This window comes from Artemia sp. Qi Xiang Cuo, chromosome 4 (assembly GCF_049724085.1).
Source record: "Artemia sp. Qi Xiang Cuo chromosome 4, ASM4972408v1, whole genome shotgun sequence".
In the NCBI taxonomy this organism is placed as follows: Eukaryota; Metazoa; Arthropoda; class Branchiopoda; order Anostraca; family Artemiidae; genus Artemia; species Artemia sp. Qi Xiang Cuo.
In genome coordinates, this window is record NC_142797.1 from 33,537,666 (window position 1) to 33,562,769 (window position 25,104).

The 25,104-nt window shown below is 35.8% G+C and overlaps 2 protein-coding genes across 3 annotated transcripts in view; both read right to left on the bottom strand.

The window, feature by feature from the left end:
• LOC148953032 (putative carbonic anhydrase-like protein 2) overlaps window positions 1-20,807 on the bottom strand; it is a 42,142-nt gene extending 21,335 nt beyond the window's left edge. The window contains exons 1-2 of the mRNA XM_089087851.1: window positions 20,757-20,807; window positions 17,687-17,782 (exon numbers count right to left, since the gene is read on the bottom strand). Coding sequence (XP_088943977.1) covers window positions 17,687-17,782; window positions 20,757-20,807 — 147 coding nt within the window. The remainder of the gene's footprint in view (window positions 1-17,686; window positions 17,783-20,756) is intronic.
• Window positions 1-25,104, bottom strand: part of Pdrg1 (Pdrg1 prefoldin-like subunit) — a 191,682-nt gene that overhangs the window by 68,576 nt on the left and 98,002 nt on the right. The gene's annotated exons all lie outside the window — the stretch shown is intronic.

A 25,104-nucleotide genomic window follows, 5' to 3' on the forward strand; every position in this document is an offset into this window, starting at 1 on the left:
AGAACCGGAGTGGTAGGCGCGGGCATCACATTATAATTTGTGGCCGGGGCTTTCCCCTCCAATAAGTGGTGACACCCGTATATTACCGCGCTAATACTGGTGGCGTTGTAGCTTACCACTATAACACTGGTGGCATCGTGGCCTACCGGAATGATATTGGTGGCTACTACCGCGAACATTGGTGGCAGCAAGAAAAGGTCCTATCAGTAAACCTGAACATTGGTGGCAGCAAGAAAAGGTCCTATCAGTAAACCTGATAGTAAAAGAATTCCGTGTTTTCGAAGAGACAAGTGTGTGGGTACCTATAAACAAAAATCACAGAGAAATTTTTTTTTATCTGGGCTGTGCCTAGTTGGATAATAATAAGTAATAAAATTTAAGAATCAATAGATCATATGAAAAATTTACACGTGAGACAAGGGAGTCTGCGCCGCCCACTTAGAATTGACAAATTAAAACGTAAAAATTTTTCACGAAAGGATAAAAAGAAACATTAATAAAAGAATTTTCATTTGGATGGAAGACGTCAAGGAAATCTTTAAATAATGGTAGACAAACAAAGAACTCAGACAAGATCTCCCACGGTAAAACAGCATTTAGATGCAGACGTAAAATTTTATGTGACTCCTGCTTGAAGTACCCTCAGAAAACACCATCAGATAGAACCATATATCACTCAAGGGGTGAAATAGACATTTCTGACACGTGTGAAGGGGAAATAGTCAAAACAAAATCAGTAATAGAGCGATCTCCGGTGCAAACAATGGAAGAAGAAAAGATTTTAAGGCAGATTCAGAAAGAATTATTCCCAGATAGAGAAACCCAGACAAAAGAAACAGTGGCGATAATACATGAAGAAAAATCATTACATGAAAGTACGGGTAAAACAAAACCAACTCACCCTTCAGAGGAGGTACAAAAAGTAGGGGAGTTGCGGGAAGAAAAAATATTATAGAACGAGCAGACTCAGAAAATGACTTAAGAGAATATAAAGACAGTGAGAATGATAGTAGGCCAAGTAGCAGGAGTAGTAGAAGCTCAATTTCCAGCAGGAGCTCGCGAAAAATCACTCAAATAGATATGACACAAGCACTATTAAATTTCTTGGAGAAGGACAGATTAGATAGAGAACGAAAGGAGGAGAAAGAGAGGATAGCCAGAAAACGAAAAGAGGAGGAAGATAGAAAAGAAAGAAAGAGAGAGATAGACAAGAAAGAGAAAGAGAGGATAGCTAGAGGGCAGAGAGAAGAGAATATTAGAATAGCCAAAGAAAAAAAGCAGGAGGAAGATAGAGTAGCCAAAGAAAAAAAGGAGGAGGAAGATAAAGAAGAAAGAGAAAGAGATAGAGTAGCCCGAGTAAAAAAGGAGGAGGCAGACAGAGAGGAAAGAAAACACATAATGGAAATGATTGCAAGGCGAAATTCCCGAGAGCCTCAGAAATCGTCTACAATAGAGGTAATGCAGGCAGTAAACCTTCAACCAATGAAAGAAAATGAAGATGTACATTTATACATATACAATTTTGAAAAAACGGCGGAATTAAGTGGATTGCCGAGAGAAAATTGGGTGACAAGAATACAGCCCCTCCTTAACTACAAAGCACAAATTGCATATAAAGCATTACCAATGGACTACTCAAAAGATTTTGAAAGACTAAAACAAGCCATTTTTGAAAAGTTTCAACTCTCCCCCGAGCACTTTCAAAGGAGGTTTAGAAGCGAAAGAAAACGAGACAACGAAACTTATAAAGAATACAGGTACAAATTGAAAGATATGCATTTAAAATGGCTAGAGTTAGAAAACTATAGAATGTTAGCAGACCCGGAAGAAATAAAAGATAAGATAATGGAAATAGTAGATAAAACAGCGATAGAACAATTCTTAGAAAATACCCATCCAAATATGAGAATGTACTTAAAAGAGAAAAACCCACAAACAATTGAAGAAATGTCCGAATTAGCAGACATGCACACTGAAATTAGGAGGGAGGCATTCCCACCAAGAACAAGGCTAAGAGGTAGTGGTAGGAAAGAATACCCTTACTCAGAAAATAAATATAATGCTAGCCAGATATGGCAAAGACAAACAGAATTAACGTGCTACCATTGTAACTCCGGCAGCCACTATAGCGCCAATTGTCCAAATAAAGACGGTAGAAAATACGGCCAAAAACAGGAAAAGTATGACGTTACCTGTTATAACTGTAATAAACGAGGACATTATGCCTCAGATTGCCAAAACGTAAGAAAAAATTACGACAATAACTACAGAACAAGGGACGATCGGGCAAACGGAAAACAGGACAATCCGAGAAAAGATCGCTCCAGAGAGAATGGGAAAAAGTTTCAACTGTATAAGAGAACCGCATGGGTTAAAAGCCCGGAGAATATGAAAACTTGCGCATTTGCAGAATCACACAAAGTATGTGGCGAACTAAATGGTAAATCGGTAGAAATAGCTATCGATTCCTGCAGCGACCAAACCTATGTACGGAAAAATTTAATAAAGAAAATGGACATAAACTATGAAAATAAAGTGGCAGCGCTATGCTGCTGTGGAGCAAAACAAAAATGTCTGACTGCTCAGTTCATAATAGAAATCGCCAATAAAGAGGGAAATACGGTTAAAAAGGAATTAAAAGTAGGGGTTGTACCTACTCTTGCATTAGACGTTTTATTAGGGGGAGATTTCGGCAATATCGAAAACTTTCTTGTACTAAAAGCAACCACCATGGTTAAAAAAGTAAATGCGGTGACACGAAACCAAGAAAAAAAGAAAAGGGAGGCTGCGCCGCCCACTACTGAAAATTATTATCAAAATATACAAAACCCATTTCAATTTAACGACGAGATGTTCATAAGAAATGCAAAACTAAGAAAACCTAAAAGCCAAAAAAGGCCAGACAAAAAAGAATATAACCATAACCCAAAGGAAATATTGACCGTAGAAAGAGAACCAGAGGAAACCAAAGATGAACTAACCAAAATACTTGGGGTAACCTCCGAAAAATTCTCAGAATTACAAACAAATGATAGAGATTGCAGAAAAATTAAACTAGCACTAACGAATCAAAAAAATCCGCAATCTAAACAGTTTTCCAGTAATGGAAATCTACTTTACAAAATAATGGAGACTGGGGAAAACCCTAGAAAATTACAACTTTTGGTACCACATGAACTAACAAAAGCGGTAATAAAGTTGGCTCACTTAAGCCCAACGGGGGGACACATGGGATCCCAAAGAACAAGAGATAGAGTCTTGCAACGTTTTTGGTGGAAAGGATTAAGAAAGGATATTATCAACTTTTGTAAAAGATGCAAAGATTGTCAATTAGTTGCATACAAAAAACCAAATGAAAAAGTTCCAATGAAAAAAATGCCCATTTTCGGCAAACCGTTTGAGAGAATTTCATGGACATTGTAGGTCCACTTCCGAAATCTAGCGCAGGAAACAGAATCATTCTAGTTATTAATGATCTGGCTACGAGATACCCAGAAGCTATCCCAATACGAACAGTAAAATCACTAGAAAACGTAGAAGAATTAGCGAAATATGTCTCAGGTCACGGAATCCCGAAGGAAATTTGAAGAGATAATGGAACCAATTTTATATCGACATACATCCGAAAATTATACGAAATTCTCGGTATTAAAAAAATATTAACTACTCCATTCCATCCTCAGACAAATGGAGTGACAGAAAGATTTAACGGAACCCTAATTAGTATGTTGAGACGTTTTGTAAGAGATGATGTAAACCAATGGGACAAAATGCTTGCTTATGTCCTTTTTGCATACAGAGAAACTCGACACCAAGCTACAGGGTTCTCGCCATTTGAATTACTATATGGGACAAACCCGAGGGGGGTGTTAGACATTTTAAAGGAATCATAGGAGAATGATGAGAAAAATAAAGAAACAGTGATAACCCACTTGCTATCACTACGAGAAAAACTGCATAAATACCATGAAATTGACAAGCAAGCACAGGGGGAAAAGGCAGAAAAAACATAATATGGTACGATAAATCCGCCCGAATTCGCGGAAGGGGATGAAGTCCTCATTTTGCTACCGGACGGAAATAATAAATTGGAAGTAAGATGAAAAGGACCATTTAAGGTGAAAAAGAAAATGAATGAAGTAAATTATATGATAGAATTGGATGGAGCAAGGAAAAAGGAAGAAGTTTATCATGTGAATTTACTGAGGAAATTTAAAAGGGAGAATGAAAGGGGAAACTGCAAAGATCCCCAGAAGCGCGGCCTCATGATTTTGACCTCAGAAAATGACGAGGAAAGTGCTCCTTTGGGTACAAAAGACCTGGCAGAAACACATATAAATGCCATTGAAAGAGTTTCGGCAGAAACGCATCTGAGCCGAGCTCAGAAATACCAATTAAAGAATTTGTTCACGGAATTTACAGACGTATTAACAGACCGAATCAGAAAAAACAAAAAATGTGGTACATAAAATACCAGTAAAAGCCAACAAACCAATAAAACACTACCCGTACAAAACACCAGAATCTAAAAGGAAAGAAATGAAAAAAGAAATAGACCGAACGCTCGATTTAGGGGTTATAGAACTACCAAAATCAGAATATGTAGCGCCAGTCGTATTAGTCCCGAAGAAGGATGGCTCCATTCGATTTTTCGTGGACTATAAAAAAGTAAATAGTGTTTCCGTATCAGACACGTACCCAATACCAAGAATGGACGAAATTCTGGAGTGAGTTGGCTTCGTAAAATTTATGTCAACTTTAGACTTGAGAATGGGATATTGGCAAGTAAAGATGCACCCAGAACTTTCAGCAAAAACGGCTTTCATTACGCCTTTCTGGCTATACCCGTTTAGGTATATGCCTTTTGGACTAAAAGGGGCACCAGCAACATTCTAAAGACTAGTAGATTGTATCTTAAAATCCTTACCATATACAGAAGCTTACTTGGATGACATTATAGTCTTTTCAAACTCGTTCAATGAACATATAACTCATATGGAACAAGTATTGACCAAGTTGAGGAGAGCAGGATTAACTCTGAATGTAGAAAAATGTAAATTGGTACAGTCAGAGACAGAATACCTGGGACACAAAATGGGAAACGGTATCATAACTCCATTAAGGGAAAAAACAGAAAAAATTAAAAGCGCAGCAGTCCCGAATACAAAGAAAAAAGTTCGGTCCTTTTTGGGGTTGGCAGGATATTACCAAAAATTCATACCAAATTTTGCAACGATTGCTACACCGTTGACGGAGTTAACAAAGAAGGGAGCAGTAGACACCGTAAATGATAAGAAATTGAACAAAATACATTTGCCAAACTTAGAGGTTCTCTTTATAGCGAAAGAATACTGAAAAATCCAGAATTTTTCCTTACCATTTGTGCTACCAAGTAATAGTTCAGATTACGGATTAGGGGCAGTTTTATCTCAAAATTTTGAAGACTGGGAGCATTCAATACTATTTATATCAAGTAAATGTTCAAAAGCAGAATTAAATTACAGCATAATTGAAAAAGAATGTCCTGCAATAATACACGCGGTCAAAAAAATCGGCTTTCATTTATATCGACGAAAATGTAAAGTAATGACAGATTACAACCCATTGAGATTGCTAAATATAATCAAGTCAAATAACCGACGAATGGCACGATGGGCCCTGTGATTACAAGAATGCGATTTCGAAATAAAATCAAGACCGGGGACAGATAAGGGGAACGCTGACGGCATGTCCCGATTGTGATAAAAAATATGTAAATAGAAAAGAAAAAAAAATGTTGGATGGGCTGTGCCTTGATAACATAAATAATAGAGAAAAAAAAATCTTGGATGGGCTGCGCCTTGATAAGAAACATAATAGGGGGGAAAAAGAGGTCAAAGACCCATGGGGAATAAAACAAGATGGTTACAAAATATAGATGAATGACCTACAACGGGTTGGGGGAAAGTTGGGGGATATTGAATGTCGAGTCGGATTGGAAAAACTTGAAAAGGAATCTGAGATTAGTATTATCAACTCAAAAGATATGTCGATCCTTTATGAGTTGGAGGAATCCTTTGGGGAAGATCCCCTGCGGGAAGTCGCGAAAGATACCCCTTTCCTCAATGCACAACTGGCGTACAAGTTATGATCCCTTTACCGAGATTTTGCCTCTCTGATCTGGAGTCCTGGGGGAATACTCTCTCCCAGTCACTTCACATTTCACCCAAACCTTTGTCCAGTAGCCCTATTCATAGTTTTTACTCTTCATGGGAACCGACAATTATTTCCGGCAAATTGTATTCAGTGGGAGATGTATCTAAGTTTCATTTTCAATTAGCATCAACGCATATTCTGCATTTGATTATCTCAGGGGAGGGAACCGAGAAAAAAGGCGATTCATGGTTCGCTCGAAATTTTACTTCATTCCTAGTGCCCTTATCGTTTTCACAGGCCTCTGCATTTTCGGCCTTAAATTATTTGAAATTATGCCAAGGGGCAATTTACTTTTTTATTGAAATATGGGGTTGTTTCCACAGATGGAAATTAAGATGCTAGTGCAGTCAATTTTTCATGATGGCTGGCATGATCAAATGTGCCAGAAACTGATTCTCTGCTCCTCTCAAACGTAAATTCGTAAGAGCGAGAAAATTTTCGTTTTTGATTGTGCTGCGCACAATCATTTTCTACGAATCTTGGGTACTTCAACTTTCAAAACCTAATGCGGATGCTATACGATCTAGACCATGATGGTTCTACAGTAGAGACGTGTTGATGTTGACCGATCCAGAGCCAAGCGGTGGATGTAGTAGCACACACACTGGTGGAAGAGAGAAGGCAAATGGATTTTGCAAAGTTGAAGTTATGTGTTTCTGTTTGTAAGGGTGGACCAAGGTAGCGCGTGGGCGGTCATTTATCTTACGGGGGAGGTGCTAGGTTTCCACCCTTGTGTTTTTATTTTCAGTTTAATGACATGGTTTCGTTCCGTAATTACATTTGCGTGGGTTCTCCTTCGGCATAGTTTTCAATAACAATTTTAAAGTATCATTGCTAAACTATATTGGTTTTACTATAGGTAAGCTTTGAAGTAAATGACATGTGGTACTTCCTGGTTTGAGTAATCGAATAATAAATCTAAGGGAGAAGAATGGGTTTTGAATAGGAATTGAAAGGATTGGCAGGGCCAAGCGAAGGTCCACCCCTATGAAAAGCTGTGTAAAGAATATTATTTTTTAGTTGGTCTGCATTTAGAACCCGTTCGGGGAAGCATATTTTTTTGGTTGTTATATGTGACCGTTTGGAAGAATACAAGTAAGGTATTTTCTACAAACTGTGTACTAGTTTTCCCAGAACCCAGGCAGGGTAGGAATAGAGCTACGAGATACCGTCATTATTATATTGACAGGGAGGTTTGTTACCTCCAAGGAGGAAGTTAGAGATTTCTAGTACTAACCCAAGGCGGGTCCATTTGGCTTTAGAAACAGGCCATTTGGACACTCGATCGCGTTATCACACCCTGAGACAGGGTATACTATAAATAGGGTAGTATCAAACCCGAGATTTGAAAAACCACCTTGGTAGTTGCGGGTATCACATTTTAATTTGGGGCCGGGGCTTTCCCCTCCAATAAGTGGTGACACCCGTATATTACCAAGCTAATACTGGTGGCGTTGTAGCTTACCACTATAACACTGGTGGCATCGTGGCCTATCGGAATGATATTGGTGGCTATCACACGAACAAGTGGTCTTTCGTAAAGAATCAGGACAAAAGGTCAAACCTTAGCGTAAAGACCGAGGGTTGAGGAAGAGGCCACCCCCCCTTTTTTGATAGAATAATTTATATTCGTTCTAAGCTTTAATGTTGTTCCTTACTTTAAGTTGAAAAAACTTAATTTTGTTATTTGATTTCCGACCGTTTTTCAAATCATGCCAGGATATCCCCTTCCGTTTTGTTGAGTTTTGGTTACTATTGGTTCCAAGTTGCTCCATACATACTGTTCGTTACCACGAACTTTTTGAATATATTAGCTTAATTTGTTCTTACTCAGTATTAGTGTTTGTGCCTTTTCCGATATATTCTGCACCTCTAGGCACAAGTTACAAATAGAAAAAAAAATATAAATTTACAACTGCCCTAGTAATGATGCAAGTCCAAGGTTTAATTAAGCTTATTACGTTCCATTTAAAAACTTTATGCACCAGTTCAGTACCGTACCCGAAGTAGAGTAGTGCCTTGATTCCCAAGCCCCACCCCCCACCCCCGTCCCCCCAAGAAAACTAAATTTTCTTGAATATCTGGGTACTTTTTATTTAAATTACCAAATAATGTTACTTACTTGTTTTGTTTTGCCCGCACCGAACTCTTTTTATCATTGCCCCTCCCCCCAAAGTCTAAAAACGCTATGGGTACGTGTCTGCTCAAGTTTTAAGACGGTTTTGAGCTTGCGAAGAATAGGACACAGTGGCGTATCAAACAGCTCATGGGAACAAGCTGTAAGTAAGGAGTAACCCGGCTCTATAGTAACCGAAAGTCAAAAAGCGGAATTTTGATACCAGTAGATACATCAAAAGAATCAGATTTTTATTCCGATTTCAAATATATACACTTCATCAAGTTTAGTCATACCCTTCAAAAGTTACGCGCCTGAGAAAATTTGGCTGATTTTTGAAAAAAGGGGGAAAGACCCCCTAAAACTTATAGAACCTTAATGAAAATCACACCATCATATTCAGCGTATTAGACAACCATACTGTAGAAGTTTCAATCTCCTATCTACAAAAATGTGGAATTTTCCATTTTTTGCCAGAAGAAAGATCACGGATGCGTGGGGAGGTTGTTTTGGTGTTTTTTTTTTTTTTTTTTTTTTTTTTACCAGGGGTGTTAGTTTAGACCCAGTTGTGCAAAAATAAAGTGGGAGGGCTAAATTGAAAGGAAATTAAAATTTATATTTCCCTTTTTAATTTACAAAAAAAAATTGTGGCACACAAGGCCCCCACCCACGCTCATATTTTTCCCAAAGTTACCCGATCAAAATTTTGAGATAGCCATTTTGTTCAGCATGGTCGAAAATATGATAAAAATGTCTTTTAGGATGACTTGATCCCCCAAAGGCCCCAGGGGAGGGCTGAAAGTTATGAACTTTACTCAATTTTAACATTTTGTTTTGTTTTTTGGGAAGTATCCTGTCTTTTTCAGAGGATTTTTTTTCTGGTAGGTGGGGGAAGGAGCGGGTCGGGGGCAATATGGAAGGATCTTTCCATGAAGGAAGTTTTCATGGGGGAAGGGACATTGCTATGAAGGGGGCGCCGGATTTCCCAGCATTATTAAAGAAAAAGATCAGGAATTAAATAAAAAAACAAGTTTTTCAACTGATCAACTGATTGTGATTAAGAGGTCATTTTTAAAGAACTGGAAAAAAAATTCGAACTATAGTTTAAAGAGCAGGGTATTGACTAGGGGGCGAACCCCCTAATATACGTGTTAAAAATTTATGAATATAGAAGTTCGTTACGTAAGTTAATTCTAAGTTACGTATATTTATTACTAATAAAAACGTTCGTAAATAAAATTAAACAAGTTTCGAGAAAGCCATTTAACCAAATATAATATGCAAATCTTGTTTTAATTATTCATGTACGGTGAGCCAAAATCAAAACCTGCATTAATTCAAAAACGTTCAAAAATTAAATGATAAAAAACAGGTTTTTTTAACTGAAAGTAAGGAACGACGTTAAAACTTAAAACGAACAGAAATTATTCCGTATATGAAGGGGGCTGTCCCCTCCTCAACGCCTCGCTCTTTACGCTAAAGTTTTTTTATTGTTTAAAAAAATAGAGTTGTGAGAAAGTCAAACTTTAGCGTAAAGAGCGAGGCGTTGAGGAGGGGACAGCCCCCTTCATATACGGAATAATTTCTGTTCGTTTTAAGTTTTAACGTCGTTCCTTACTTTCAGTTAAAAAAACTTGTTTTTTTTATTTAATTTTGTATATAAGCGCCAAAGAGAACAGTACTTAATTTGGTTCCAAAAACGCATCCGAAATAGCCGTAGAAAAATACTTACAAATTCTTCTTAGCGATTTTTCTTCGAAGCGACCAAAAGTCTACCAACTTTTGGTCGCAATTTGAATAAGGAAAATGGAAGCATTGTATGAGCTCTATTTACTAACCATTCAGTTTGTACGGACTTCATATATGTCTAGGAAGATTTGCCATCGCATGGCGGTTGTAGGGGCGTAGCTCCTGCATTTTTATTAGGGGGAGGGACAAGAGAGGGTCCACTTCCGGATACTCAATGAGCATGAGCTATCATTCAGAGGAAAGCTGTGGTGGTTCTTGCCTCTTCAATTTGCTTATACTGGCAGCAAGTATTAATTATTATATATAAGTATTAGAGTAAGTATCTTACTGCCAACTACGACCTCTACTTTATTTGAATAAAGATAAAATTTTAAATTACAAAATTATTATAAGTGTTAGACTATTAATTCTAAATTTGCGTCCCCTAAAATGTCTGCGCCCGGGGCGAGTTCCCCCTCAACCCCTGTCCTTTAAGACCACCTGTGGTCTTAAGCATCACCTGTGGCCAGAACCACCTTTGGTGGTTCTGGCCTGTTCAATTTGCTTATACTTGCAGCAAGTATTAATTATTATTATATAAGTATTAGAGTAAGTATCTTTCTGCCAACTACGACCTCTTTATTAATTATTATAGATGTTAGACTATTTATTCTAAATTTGTGCCCCCTAAAATGTCTGTGCCCAGGGCGAGTTCCCCCTCAACCCCTGTCCTTTAAGACCACCTCTGGGGAAAGGGTGTTAGAAAACTTGTAAAGAACACAAGCCTAAATGTGTTTTAAAGATGTCTGAAAATTCTGACGATTCTGTTCCGAATTTTCTCCCACTAGTCAGTGGGAAAATAAAGTCTCTTTGTTGAAAGGAGCCATTGCAAATATGGGCCAAAGCTGAGGTTGGACCATTAATTGGATCATTTTATTGATTAATTTGGTCAAAGTTGAGCTGCTTTCACTGCTAAAATTGTCTTTACTTTCTGTTCTTGTTTTGCTGTTAGAAGACGTAGATGGGAATCAAATCCCTTTTCAATACCTTTTTCTTCTTGTTCTGCTTTCCGTTGCCTTATAAAGTTAGTTCTGAGCCAAAGAAAGAAAGCGAGGAGCTCTGCCCTTTATTGATTTGATTAGCCTATTAGAACCACTTAGTTGATACAAACTATATTTTTAATAACGTTATAAAACACATCAAAGTTGCATCTAGACAAAGCTGGTTTTTAGGGAACTGGTAAATGAACCGAAAGTTTGGCCATCTTACAGAATACGTAACAACCTAGATGTCACAATCCTTGGACCACATGAGCACTTTTTGACCTAATGGGGGATGGTGTACCAAGCGGTTAAAAAGTAAAGATAGCCCGTTCCTTTCTTAAGTCTTCACCAGGAGATTTTTCTTCTAGCAATAACGAAGAAAAGTTGTTATTTAGCAAAGACGATACTCGGTTAAATAAAGAAATATTACAGAATACATAAATAAACATTGCACACGCAACAGACAAACATAAATTAAGTAGCAGACTATCCTACTTCCAGAAGACGTCTCTTAGGCCCTACAGCATGCTGATGGAGAGGTAAATATTACAAAAGTAGAATTGGCGTTACGTGAAATGCGACCAATAACAGTAACAATCCTCAGCAAATTTATGAAATTCTTTTTTTTTGAGCTGGTTAAAAAAATAATTAGAAAAGCGAAAATAAGTCAGCATGGTATTGTACATAAATGCAATTCTAAATTTATGGGTTAGTATTTGAATCCAAAACGCAAGGACAATGACTTCATCAGCGCTCACTAGACCTTTCAGTTACAATTAAGGGAATTTGGAGCTATATTGGAGTTTTGATTTAAATATAGGAAGTAAAAAATTAAAACAATTAAATGATTCCTGGAGCTGATCCCTCTCCCCTACTAACTTTTATGATTAAGCTACAACCGATTTGACCTATCTAGCTAAAGCACGAGCATCATAGTCAGCGCAATCGCGCAGCCTAAGTAAAGAACAATGTTGGCACAATGTATTATTTATTATTATTTTTTTGTTTTGGTTTTTAGACCAGGGCACTTCGTTTCGAAGGAGTTGTCGCAGAAACTTCGAATAGGGCTCATTCAATTGGAAATTAGAGTGGCTTGTGCCCTTTTTAATTGTCAACAGTGACTAGGGGGCAACTAACATCTCTTCCACGCCCACCATTTCCCCAAACACATCGAATAAAAATTTTGAGATAGCCATTTTGTTCAGCGTAGTTGATTTCCAGATATAAATTATGTTTTTGAGGGGTACACTCCCCCACAGCACTCAGGGCAAGGGTTGTAAGTTATACCCTGGGGGCATATAAGGTTTTTACAGAAAGTTTTTTCGTAGAAACTTCAAAAAGGGCTCATTCGATTGGGAATTCAAAGGGATAGTGCCCTATTTTAAAGTCAAAAGTGATTGGAGGGCAGCTAACCCCCCTCTCACGCCGACCTTTTCCCCAAACCTCCAATCAAGATTTTTAGATATCCATTTTGTTCAACATAGTCAAAAGTTTTAGAAATTAGGTATTTGAGGATGATAACCCCCTCAGAGCCCTCAGGGCAAGGGTTGTAAGTTATGCCCTGGGGGCATATAAGGTTTTTGTAGATATTGATGCTGTAGAAACTTCAAAAAGGGTTCGTTCAATTGGAAATTAGAAGAGCTCGTGCCTTTTTTAATAGTCGAAAGTGAGTGGAGGATAACTAACACCCTTCTCACACCCACCATTTCCCCAGAGACATCCAATCAAAATTTTGAGATAGCCATTTTGTTTGACGTAGTTAAAAAGTCCAGAAATTATGTTTTTAAGGATGAAACTCCCCCCAAAGCCCTCAGGGCAAGGGTTGTTAGTTATGCCCTGGGGGCATATAAGTTTTTTTATAGAGAGCTTTGTCGTAGAAACTTCAAGAAGGAATCATTCGATTGGAATTTGAAAGGGCTAGTGCACTTTTTAATAGTCGAAAATGATTGGAAGGCAAGTAACCCCCTTCTCACGCCCACCATTTCCCCAAATATATCCAATCAAAATTTTTAGATGGCCATTTTGTTCAACGTAGTTGAAAGGTCTTGAAATTATGTCTTTGAGGATGGCAACCCTCCCACAGCCCTCAGGGCAAGGGTTGTAAGTTATGCCCTGGGGGCATATAAGGTTTTTATAGAAAGCATTGTCGTAGAAACTTCAAAAAGGGCTCATTCGATTGATACTTGAATGGGGTAGTGCCCTTTTTAAAAGCCGGAAGTGATTGGAGGGCAAAATTTTGAGAAAGGAATTTTGTTCAACGTAGTTTAAATTTCTGGAAATTAGGTCGTTGAGGATGACAACCCCCCGCCCCAGCCCTCAGGGCCAGGGTTGTAAGTTATGCCCTGGGGGCATATAAGGTTTTTATTGGAAGTGCTGTCATAGAAACTTCAAAAGGGCTCATTTGATTGGAAATTGAAAGGGCTAGTGTTTTTTTTTAATAGTTGAAAGTGATTGGAGAGCAACTAACGCCCCTTTCACGCCCACCATTTCCCCAAACACATCCAATCAAAATTTTGAGATAACTATTTTGTTTAACGTAGTTGAAAGTTCTGGAAATTAGGTGTTTGAGAATGACAACCCCCTCACAACCCTAAGGGCAAGGGTTGTAATTTATGTCCTGAGGGCATTTAAGGTGTTTAAAGAAGGCGTTGTCGCAGAAACTCAAAAAGTGCTCGTTCGATTGGAAATTGATTGGGCTAGTGCCCTTTTTAATAGTCGACAGTGATTGGAAGGCTTGATATTCTTATAGTAAAGATCGATATGGGTACAATGTACTTTTTTTCTTTTTTTTTTAAACCAAGGAACTTCGTATCGAAGGAGTTGTCGTAGAAACTTCGAAAAAGGCTTATTCGACTGAAAATAGAAAGGGCTAGGGGAGAGTCGGGTACGTTGGGACGCGGGTCCGTTGAGACACGTGTACTTTTGACAGAAAACTTCAAGCTAAAAATCTGCCACTACTCACACCTCAAACATCATCTCTTGGACTATCTGTGGATGTAGTATAGTGGTCGCATGTGAAACTTTCTATCAGAAAATTTTGATAAGAAGTTTTTGTGTGGTTTTTGAAAAATACTTTGCTTTGCGAAATTCTACGGCACTCTTAGGTAAGCAGCTTCTAGAAAATTGCTTATAACCCATTAGATAGAGAAATTTATGAGCTTTTTGATGGTATAAATTTTGTTGCGTTCTTCTTCCATCTAGTGGCTGATCTATTTTTTTTTCGTAAGTTCGTACTGTTAGGGTACTCTGGGACACGTGTTCCGGGGTACACTGGGACAGGCTCAGTTCATTGTGTCCCAGGGTGCCCTTGATTGCTTTAGCCTAGAGAACTTTCAAGAGTATGCTTCTTGTCTTATGTTGACTTCTTTCTTTCGTTTTTCTACTCTCGATGGGCCTTGTGTTATTAGGTAGCTACGACAATCCTAAAAAATACTCCCAGAAATCCAATATTTTACGATCCAGGCCAATCGTATCCTCCTCAACACATAAAATAAATTCCACTATATAAAATAAATTCCAGCAATCATTAAAAAAATGACTTCAAATCTATAATCTATAATCTAAAAATTCATAATAATCCTATACTATTTCTACATTCCCTAAAAATTTACTCAATTTTTTTTTCATAAAACAAACTCCACTAATTCAAATCTCAGTCTTCAAATCTATGATCTCAAATCTAAAACCTACAATCTAAGTCTCAAATACTTCAAATCTAAACTCTATAATTTTTTTTCTTTATATCATAAAAAATCCTATATTACTTCTATATTCCAAAAAACTATCTTCAATCATAAGCTCCATACATTTTAATTATTCAATTAAATTTAAATCTTGCCTAATTTATAAAATTAGAAGAATTTAAACTTCAACTTAATATATTAACTAAAAACTTTCGTTTTAGAATGCCAAAAACGAGGAAAGCTGATCCGTCGCTTTACGTCTGGAATGAGGAGGACATGAAGAAAGCATTAGAAGCTCACCTTTATGGAATGCCACTTCGAGCCGCTGCTGAAGTTTACAATGTCAAGTGGTCAACTCTTTGCACATATGCCACTGCGTTTCGTAACAGAACAGATGAAGAAAAAGAAGAGTTTAGTTACACTCCCACCTATGACAACAGGCGAGTATTTACGATTGAGCAGGAGCTTCAACTTGAAGAGTACATCCTTCAATCAGCCCGAATGCACTATGGTCTCTCCAGGAAGAGAGCCAGAGAGCTTGATTGGCTAATGGCGAAACGAAAAGAACTTGCATATCCGTCAAGCTGGGACACAGAAAATTTTGCAGGCAAAGACTGGTTGTATGGCTTTCTTAGAAAGCATCCTTCGATTTCGCTTCGAAGGCTGGAACCTGCAAGTATGCAGAGAAATCTTGGTTTCAATCACGCTGCTGTTGACACTTTTTACAGGAATCTCGGAGAGGTGTATTCAAAATACAAGTTCCCTGCTATCCGGATCTTCAACCTCGATGAGACTGGGCTCATGAATGTCCAGACCAAGTGTCAAAGAGTGCTGAGGCCGAAGGGAGTAAAGCAGCTTGGTGCTACGACTTCCCAAGAGAGAGAAAAAGCTGGTGACCATATTGGGCACTATAAATGCCATGGGAGGATTTATTCCAGCTATTCTGATTTTCCCACGAGCACGTTTTGTAGAAAGGCTTCTTGATGGAGCCCCCCTCCCCATAAATAACCGAGTCAAACAAAAAACGAGCAGAAATTAACATAAGTTGGGTTCAAAACCCTATCCCTTCCCAAGGCCAGAACATAATTTGCACTTTACTGAAAAAATACAAATGAATGTGCATTGTCAGTTTAATATACATTTACTGATATTTAGTAACCAAAATGTTAATATTATTTGATTTATTAAAGCTTTAAAAGTAAAAACATTTACATTTTTTCAGTAAAGTGCAAATTATGTTATGGCTTTAGGAAGGCATAGGGGTTTTGATCCCTACTCATGTTAATTTCTGCTCGTTTTGAGTTTGACTCGGTTATTTATTGTAATTTCTGTTCATTTTGGGTTTCATTTATTTATCGATGCTGATTTGTGGTAGTATCATGCTTGGTTGATTATTTGATTTGATTTCTGCTCATTTTTGGTTTAATGGAGTTCTTTACTTTTCTTTGAAAAGCTTATATAGTGAAAAGCTTTTTTTAAATTAATTATTATAAAAAGCAAATTTTTTATTTTCAATAATTTCTTGTTTTTCAGTGATTCCATTTCTTTCCTGTCTGCAGATGTAGAGGGTGGGTGTATCCATATCCATTTTTGAAAGTTTTAAAACAAGAAAATCTTATACTGAACTGATAGATTTTAGGAAGTAAAAGACCCTTACCTATCAGGGAAAACAATTTGACCTGAGCAAACGTGGCGAATTAAAAAGTATGGTACATTTTCGCAATTTTTCGATTAACTAGGCTCGCCTATTTACTTGATGATAAAGTTTTGAAGGCGATATATTTGTATAAGTATTAATGTGGAATATATTAGAAGTGTAATGGACCCTAATTTATATGTTTTTTTAGATTAAAAATGAATATGGATCAATTAGAAAATAAATCATCTGTTCAAAGTAAAGAATGAAGTTGAAACTTAAAACGAGCAATAGTTTTAAAGTTATTTACTAATTTTCTCTGCAAATTATTGGGGAGGGGGAAGCTGCCCCTTCTTTTCCCCCCCCCCCTCAACCACACCACTAGCAGTATGGCCTTTGAAAGTGGAATGTTATGCATAATATTTTTTTGACAGCCTTAAACCGGGTTTATTATCTTAGAACTTTCGCTCTGTAAGATTCTAGCCCTAGTCGAGCCAACACTTCTGTTTTGTTGCCCAAATATCCAAATATTCCTCCTTAGTGGCTTGATCTGTCTGAGTCTATAGTGTGTTGATGTTTTTACACAGATTGGGTCTTTAATAATTTTGGCTCGGTAGCATTTTGGCCCTAGTCGGCCAACATTTTGCTTTGTGACAAGGAATGATAGGAAATGGCCCTTCTCTGTGGCACGATCTCTTCTTTTAGGTACAACCAGCACTAAGGTTTTGAAGTATTTTCAGCTAAGTCCCCTCCCGACATTGTATGACCACTGGTTTAGTGGAGTCAACGTGGGAAAAAGAAAAAACAATAAAAAAAAAACAAAATAAACACGTATTGATGACAAACCTCGGCTGAAGATTTTATGGATTAATATAAGCCTTGTAAATTTTCCACATTTAGAATCAGCATAAATTTAATTCTTTGGATGCATGTTTATTTTTTAAGTTTTGGTTACTCTTGCCAGAGATTGCTCTTAACTTACAGTTCACCATCACAGATTACTGATTTTTTTTTAAGTAACACTTATTACTAATTCAAAAATTCAGATTTGCAAACCATAAAATCATTTTCAGTGATACTCTAATGTTAAACAATAGAAGCAAAGGGAAAACTTAATTTTTTGCTGGAATCATAGGGAGCTCTTTTTCCTTTTGGAGCTCTCTATTATTCTATTTTTTTCTGTAGTCAAGGCAAGAAATAAACTTAAATATATCTTAGAAGATTTCTTGTAAAATTTATTCACAGTTTCAAGAAGACAAAAGAAAAAGAAGAAAAGGAAACTAACCTGGACAAGAATAGAAACTCCAACCAAGCCGTTTGGTCTGTGGGACGCCTCACTACCGTTTCTGTATAAATCAGCATTATATCCATACATCTGGATCTACGGATAGAAGAAAAAACTGGTGTGAAGTAAAGGAAGTTGCAGGAAAATTTGATCGAAGTGCAAATTCCATCAAATTCCATGTTTATTTTTAATATAGATATTTCACTGTATTGCACACAAGCTGAGTTAAAAAAAAAAAAAAAAAAAAAAAAAAAAAAAAAAAAAACGCTTAAAAGGAAATAATGCATAAATTGGATGCTTTTCAATTCATTTGTATTTTATAAATTAGGTTACATGTATGTATATATAACCAAAACTGGAAGTACAAATTCCATGTTTTTTTTAAATATAGATATTTCACTGTATTTACAAACTAGCTTAGTTAAAAAAAACCGCTTAAAAGGAAATACTACATGAATTGGATGCTTTTCAAATTCATTTTTTTATTTGTTACATTAGGGTACATCTGTGTATATATAACCGAATGTATGTGTGTCTGTCTGTGTGTCTTGTATGTGTTTTTACACTGTTCAACCGATCGCCAAGAAACTTCAAGAAGCTATTGAGTACACTCTTGCAAAGGTTCTAGTTCTAACCCCTCCCCCACCTTAAGGCTCTCTTAATACTTTTCACACTGAATGAAATTTAAGACCCTTCTATACAAATAATTGACAGCATAAAGTTAGTATCTGTCTACCCCTTCCCATGAAATGTATCTTTTATACATTTTTATCAACCACACCTTCCTTTACCCAACCGATGCGATAGGTAGGAAGTGGTGATTTCTCAATTTCCCGTTAAGCATAAACTTGGCAGGATATGTTCCTTATCTTAATAAAAAGTTTTATTTCGAAACTTTGTATTTGCGTCTTAATATATTTTTACTAAATTCCAAATTGACTTAATTCGAAGCTTTACCACAATACTCCCCATTTAAAGAAGAGTTGCCCACAACTCTCAATACTTTACTTTTAAAAACAACTTAATTTTGTTTACAGCTATTATGCTGCCATCTTTGGGTCATTATGTGCATATACCCTAAATGGGTTTCCTTAGGGTCATGTTTCTGGTCCAATATAGGCCATGTTCTTTTTTGTCGAAGGATTTCAATTGGAAATTCATCCTTGTTTCTCTTTTTCTCTGTCTCTAGGACTGAAAAATACTCTTTTCACCCTTTTCATATGCATCTTCTGTTTTAGCTTGACCCCAAGCGGTCTTAAGCATTATATTAGTGGTTCTGCTTAAATTAGATTTAAAGTTATATTCAAATGTTTATGAATTATTTGACTTTAAATTTAATTCCCATTACAATTTAATTTGTCTGTGTTATGTGGTTGATATACCGTTTGTTTTTGGCTTTAGAAATGCCTTGGATAAATTACAAATAACATTTTTGGTTTTTTAAATTTTCACATATTTTTCCAGCACAAAGCATTTTCACATATTTCAATAATATAAGCTATTTAGGCTATGTAGCACATTATCTAGGCCTAAATTAAGTTCTGATTTTTATCTCACTTTACGATGAACTGTTAGCAAAGTCTGTAATACTGCATACAGTTTCCAAAATATCAGTTGATCAGGTATGGTTTGGTTTCTGATGGTATGAGATGTTAGTATCAGGATACATTTGAAGTGGCTTCAAAATTTGTTACTTTCCAAAAATGCGTCAAAAAATAATTGAAAAAAAATGGATCTGAAAGGATGTTACGAAAAGTTTGATTTCCAAAAAAAAGCTAAGGCTGTATCTAAAATAAATATTCACATTAGACTACATAATAATCATAATTTTTTACCAATATATAGTAGTAAGAAAAACTCAAAATTTGCATATGTCACTGTATCCTTTTTTTTTAACAAAATTTGGTTACTTATAATTATTTTCTCCTTTTAATATATAAGTTTTAATCACTTAACAGATTTTTTAACACTAAAAATATTTATACGTTGACTCGAAGTCAAACATTTATATATAGCGTTAAATCACTAGTTAAAACTTAAAGTAAATAAAAATATAGTACATACATATAAGCATTGTGTAATAACTTACACAAGTATTTTTTTTAAGTCGCAAAACTAGATATGTTATTTAACTACTGGTTAAAACTTAAAGCATTTAAAAAAATAAAACACGGTATAGACTAGCATCGGAATTAATTCCAATTAGTTTTTTGTTAATTGCTTATAAAGTATTATTGTAGAATACTTCTTGAGTGATATAAAAAGCAAAATAAAAAAAACTAAAATCTCAACATATTAATTCACTATATTTACATGGATAGTTTTGGTTATATTTATATATATATAATAATAGAAGTTATGTTGATACATAACTTAATTGTTAAAAATAAACATTGATTACGTACCCTAACAATTTATTTAGTCACTGCAATATTTGTTCTTTTTACAACTTTTAAATAAGTCCGTCAAGACTTTTATCTGATAAGTAGTAACTGCAATTTAATATATATATAAAACCAATCAATCCGAATCTTAGATTTATGCACTATAATTTAAAACTGTGATTAGCCTCTATATAAGGGCTTGGCAATAGTTCAAATAACATGATTTTGCTATTAAAATTTACATATTTAAAAATTTTCATATGATAACAATTCCATATTTATGAAGGGTTTGCAAAATATCTTTATAACTGTATACATTTTCTCAACAACTTCTGCTACCACAGTATTGCTTTTCCAGACACAATTATAGACTTTTTTTTGATATCTTTCTTAAAACTTTGGTCCTATTTCGAACCCACTTGTGTAATTAACTGTCATTAGCTTACTATATGCCTGTTCGTTTATACAAACTTTTGAGCTTTTTAATTCTTTTCGAATTTTAGGTACTTGATACAGTTTTATAACATTTTTGCCTCAGTAATCTCTCTTTTTTAGCTTTAATGTTCTTTTGGGATAAGGCTCCATTTACAGCTTAGGTCTGATAAGTTAAAAATTTTTGCTGTTCACCTTATACCTGTTATGCCATTATCAATTGACTCTTGCCTGTACTCTGAAGGTTTGCTTACCAGGGCTGCCTGCTGGTAGCTCCTAATAACGTTTCCAGGTCCTCTTGTCATGGGCTACACCTAAAAGGACTATTATGAACCTGCACACACAATAATTAATTATTTATAGTATTGCCACACTTTTTTTTGTGGCCACAGTTTCCTCTTGGGCTATTCTTTTATCAGAAAAGTGGCCCTTCTGCAGAAAAATACCGTGCCTTCATGGGTCACAGTAATTTATTTTTAGACATACAAGTGACAATGATTATTTTCACTTTAACTTCCCAACTTTTAGTGGTCTTGTCTGAGGTTTCTAATTCAACTTAGGTTAATAGCGACGAAGACCACACTGCCTTTCCATAACAAACAACAAAAGTACGAAGAACAATAGGGAAATCTTTTTGCAAGACAGTGGAGATAATTTGAATAAATATTTCGGCCCTATGTCCAAGGGCCGTCTTCAGCAAGACAGAAATATGAAAGAAAAAAGACTCATAACAACATGCGACCAATAAAACCAAAAAATAATTTTTTTTTTCAAAGCAGTCCTAGCATCCTTACTTCAGCGAAGTTCAACCAGGACTGATAAAAAGTAAGATAAAACAAGGCGATTCAATGAGATGAAAGAAAAATAAATTAAAAACACGTTCTTATTGCTAATCCAGCCTTTTTGGCAGCTAACCTCAAAGGTCTGTTTGTGACTGGTTCTGTGTTAATGTCTATCGGTTTTTTTTAAATATTTTGTAAGATCATTTTTAATTAAATTTGTGTATAGAGCATTTAGTGTATATTCCCCTAAGTCGCTATTTAAGCAAATATTATTATTAATCTTAAGTCAATTTCAATTAATTCTCGGACTACCTGCTTTATGCCTAGGTCATTGCGAATAAGGGCGGATTCATCAAAAAGTATATTGTGGTTAGGATTTTCAAAAATATGGCTGCCTAATGCAGAATCATATGAAACACTGGAAATATTAGAATTTAGAGCTTTGACTATATCATCTTTATGCTGTTGTATGCGCTTTTCTAAATTCTGGTCTGTTCTACCTATATAATATTTGCCACCAAGCTTTTTTAAGATTTATAGTGATTTTTGGGATGTAAGGGAGGTAAATTATCTTTAAGGGCTTGTCAGAAATCTCACTTGGTAAACTATCATTAATTTTACGGGAATGTATTTTCAGTATACAGTTAATTACACTATTAATAAATAAAATAGGATACCCATTTCCAAAAAATATGTCCTTGATAAAGTTTAATTCTGCTGTGATGTGGGAATCAGAACAAATGTTTAGGGCACGATCGACGAGGGATATTATGACTGCTCTTTTAGCTTTTGGGGGGTGGTTTGATTTAAAATGCAAATATCTATTATTTTGTGTTAGTTTTCTATAAATAGTAAAATTTAGTTTATCGAAGCTACGAATAACTAGCACATCTAGGAATGGGATTTTATTTGCGATTTCGATTTCTAAAGTAAACTGTAAATTTCTATCGTATGTATTAAGGTAATCTAAAAACCCTTAAGCTCATTTTCCCCATATTTCAAGAGTGAAATTACGATGTAGCGTCCTCAAAAGATTTGTTTCAAATATACGAATCTAATGCCCAATTTTCAATATGTTCCACATAAATATTCGCCAGTAACCCGGAGAGGGGCGCGCCCATCGCTAAGCCATTAATTTGCTGGTAAAAAAAATTACGGAATTGGAAATACATTGAGTATTTGTTACAGAGTTTAACCAAAGTCATTAAGACTTCGCAATCTATTCCTGCTGCTGAAGCTTCTATTAAGTGATAATTTTCTTTGATTTTATTTTCTAATAACTGTTCAGATGCTGTGACATCAATATTTGTATAAATTGAAACAATGTCAAAGCTACTTATAATTGTATTTTCTGAAATATTTGCGTTTTTGAGTTTTTCAACTAAATCTACCGAATTACATATATATGATTTTTGAGAGTAAATCAAAGGTTTAAAGGCTGTGCATAACCATTTCCAAATATTGGATGTGGGGGCTTTCGTACAAGCTACTATGGGCCTTAAAGGAATGCCTTTATTGTGTAATTTTGGTAGACCATAAAACTTTGGGCAAAAGCTACCGCGGGGAAAAATTTATTGTATAGCTTTGGAGTAATTTTACCATTTTGTTTTAAACTTTTTAATTCATTTATAATTTTGTTTGCAAATTGATCAGTATGATCGAGGGTTGTAGTTCTATATGCTGTCTCGTCATTTAGATGAGAATAAATTTTTGTATCGTAATCTGTCGTATCCATGACAACCACGGAATTGCTTTTATCTGCTTTATTTATAATAATGGATGAATATTTACGGAGATTAGATAGTATTTTTAGGTCGTACAAATTATCTGGTTTTTTATTGGCGGGAAAATTAATCTTTTTTTGATTGTTGTAAAGGGTATCTATAAGACTAGCCTTAACTTCATCAGGGTTGGGTATAGATGTATAAAATTTGTGCACAGAGGATTCTAGAGAGGAAATTAAATCTGCCACAGGGACATGTCCTAGAAGAAAAAAATTTTTGGACCTTTTTCGAGAATTTGAATTTCCTTTGGTTCAAGCGTTCTAGAGGATAGATTAACAACAGCCGGCCCAGAAGTGAATCTTGGAGTGTAAGTAGAGCTATTCCTCCAAAATTCATATCTGAGGTTTTCCAATTTCTTAATAAGTCGTCCCCTTCATAAGCAGAAATCATGATTAAACAAATTGCTTTCCAATCTAGCAGCCTGGCTAAAATCAACAGAAGACACATTTTGAAATAAGAATTTTTCTAAGGATTTTCTTTCAGATGATATAGTATATCTTTTTTGTTTTTTGTCTTCAATGATATGTGTTAATGTTTTAAATTGAAGTGTACGAGCAAATTGCTCTTCTTTCCGGGTGTTTAAGTGTAATCTGAATCTTAAAGACTTGGGAATAAGATTTTCCCTAAATTTATTCTCATTTAAATGACAAGACAACTTATAGAAATACAACCAACAATGATACTGATCAATTTGTAAAAAAAATTATATATGAACTAAAAAGATAAAAACAAAATAGTGAAACTACTCCACAGCTATGCAAAAGATTTTTCCCCCGCGGTAAGTCTTGATCAATGTTTTGTGGTCTACCAAAATTAGATAAGCATGGCATTCCTAAAAGGCCCATAGTAGCTTGTACGAAAGCCCCCACATTCAATATTAGGATATCGTTATGTACAGCCTTTAAACCTTTGCTTTACTCTCAAAAATCATATATATGTAAATCGGTAGATTTAGTTGAAAAACTCGAAAACGTAAATATCTCAGAAAATAAAATTATAAGGAGCTTTGACATTGTTTCAATGTATACAAATATTGATGTCACAGCATCTGAAAAGTTAGTAGAAAATAAAATCAAAGAAAATTGTCACTTAATAGAAGCTTCATCTGCAGGAATAGATTGTGATGTTTTAATGACCTTGGTTAAACTCTGTAACAAATACTCAATGCATTTCCAATTCCGTAATTCTTTTTACCGGCAAATTAATGGCTTAGCAATGGGCGCTCCCCTCTCCGGGTTACTGGTGAATATTTATGTGGAACATATTGAAAATTGAGCATTAAATTCGTATTTTTTTAAACATATCTTTTGGGGACGCTACATGGATGACTTAATTTCACTCTGGAACTATGGGGAAAATGAGCTTAAGGGTTTTTAGATCACCTTAATACATACGATAGAAATTTACAGTTTACTTTAGAAATCGAAATAGCAAATAAAATCCCATTCCTAGATGTGTTAGTTATTCGTAGCTTCAATAAACTCAAATTTACTATTTATAGAAAACCAACACAAAATAATAGATATTTGCATTTTAAATCAAACCATCCCCCACAAGTTAAAAGAGCAGTCGTAATATCCCTCGTCGATCGTGCCCTAAACATTTGTTCTGATTCCCACATCCCAGTGGAATTAAACTTTATCAAGGACATACTTTTTGGAAATGGGTATCCTATTTTATTTATTAATAGTGTAATTAACTGTAGACTTACTTTTGACTTGACTTGTGTCTCCTGCCGGGCGCTGCTTGGCGTAGAGAGTGAAGTCTGCCTCCTCCATCCACTTCGGTCCATGGCAAGCGTTTGCACATCGCTCAACCTGATATTTGCCATCGTCAGGAACTCAGACAGGCTGTCAGACCATCGTTTCTTCGGTCGGCCGTTAGGTCGCTTCCAACCGGCTTTGAAAGGGTCGAAGTCATGGATCGTTTTCGCAGGTATGTGTGGAGGCATTCGAAGTAGGTGTCCGAACCATCGTAGTGTTCGCTCGGCTGCTTGGGTCGAAAACCAAGACTGCTTGGTGAGCTGCAGCAGCTTC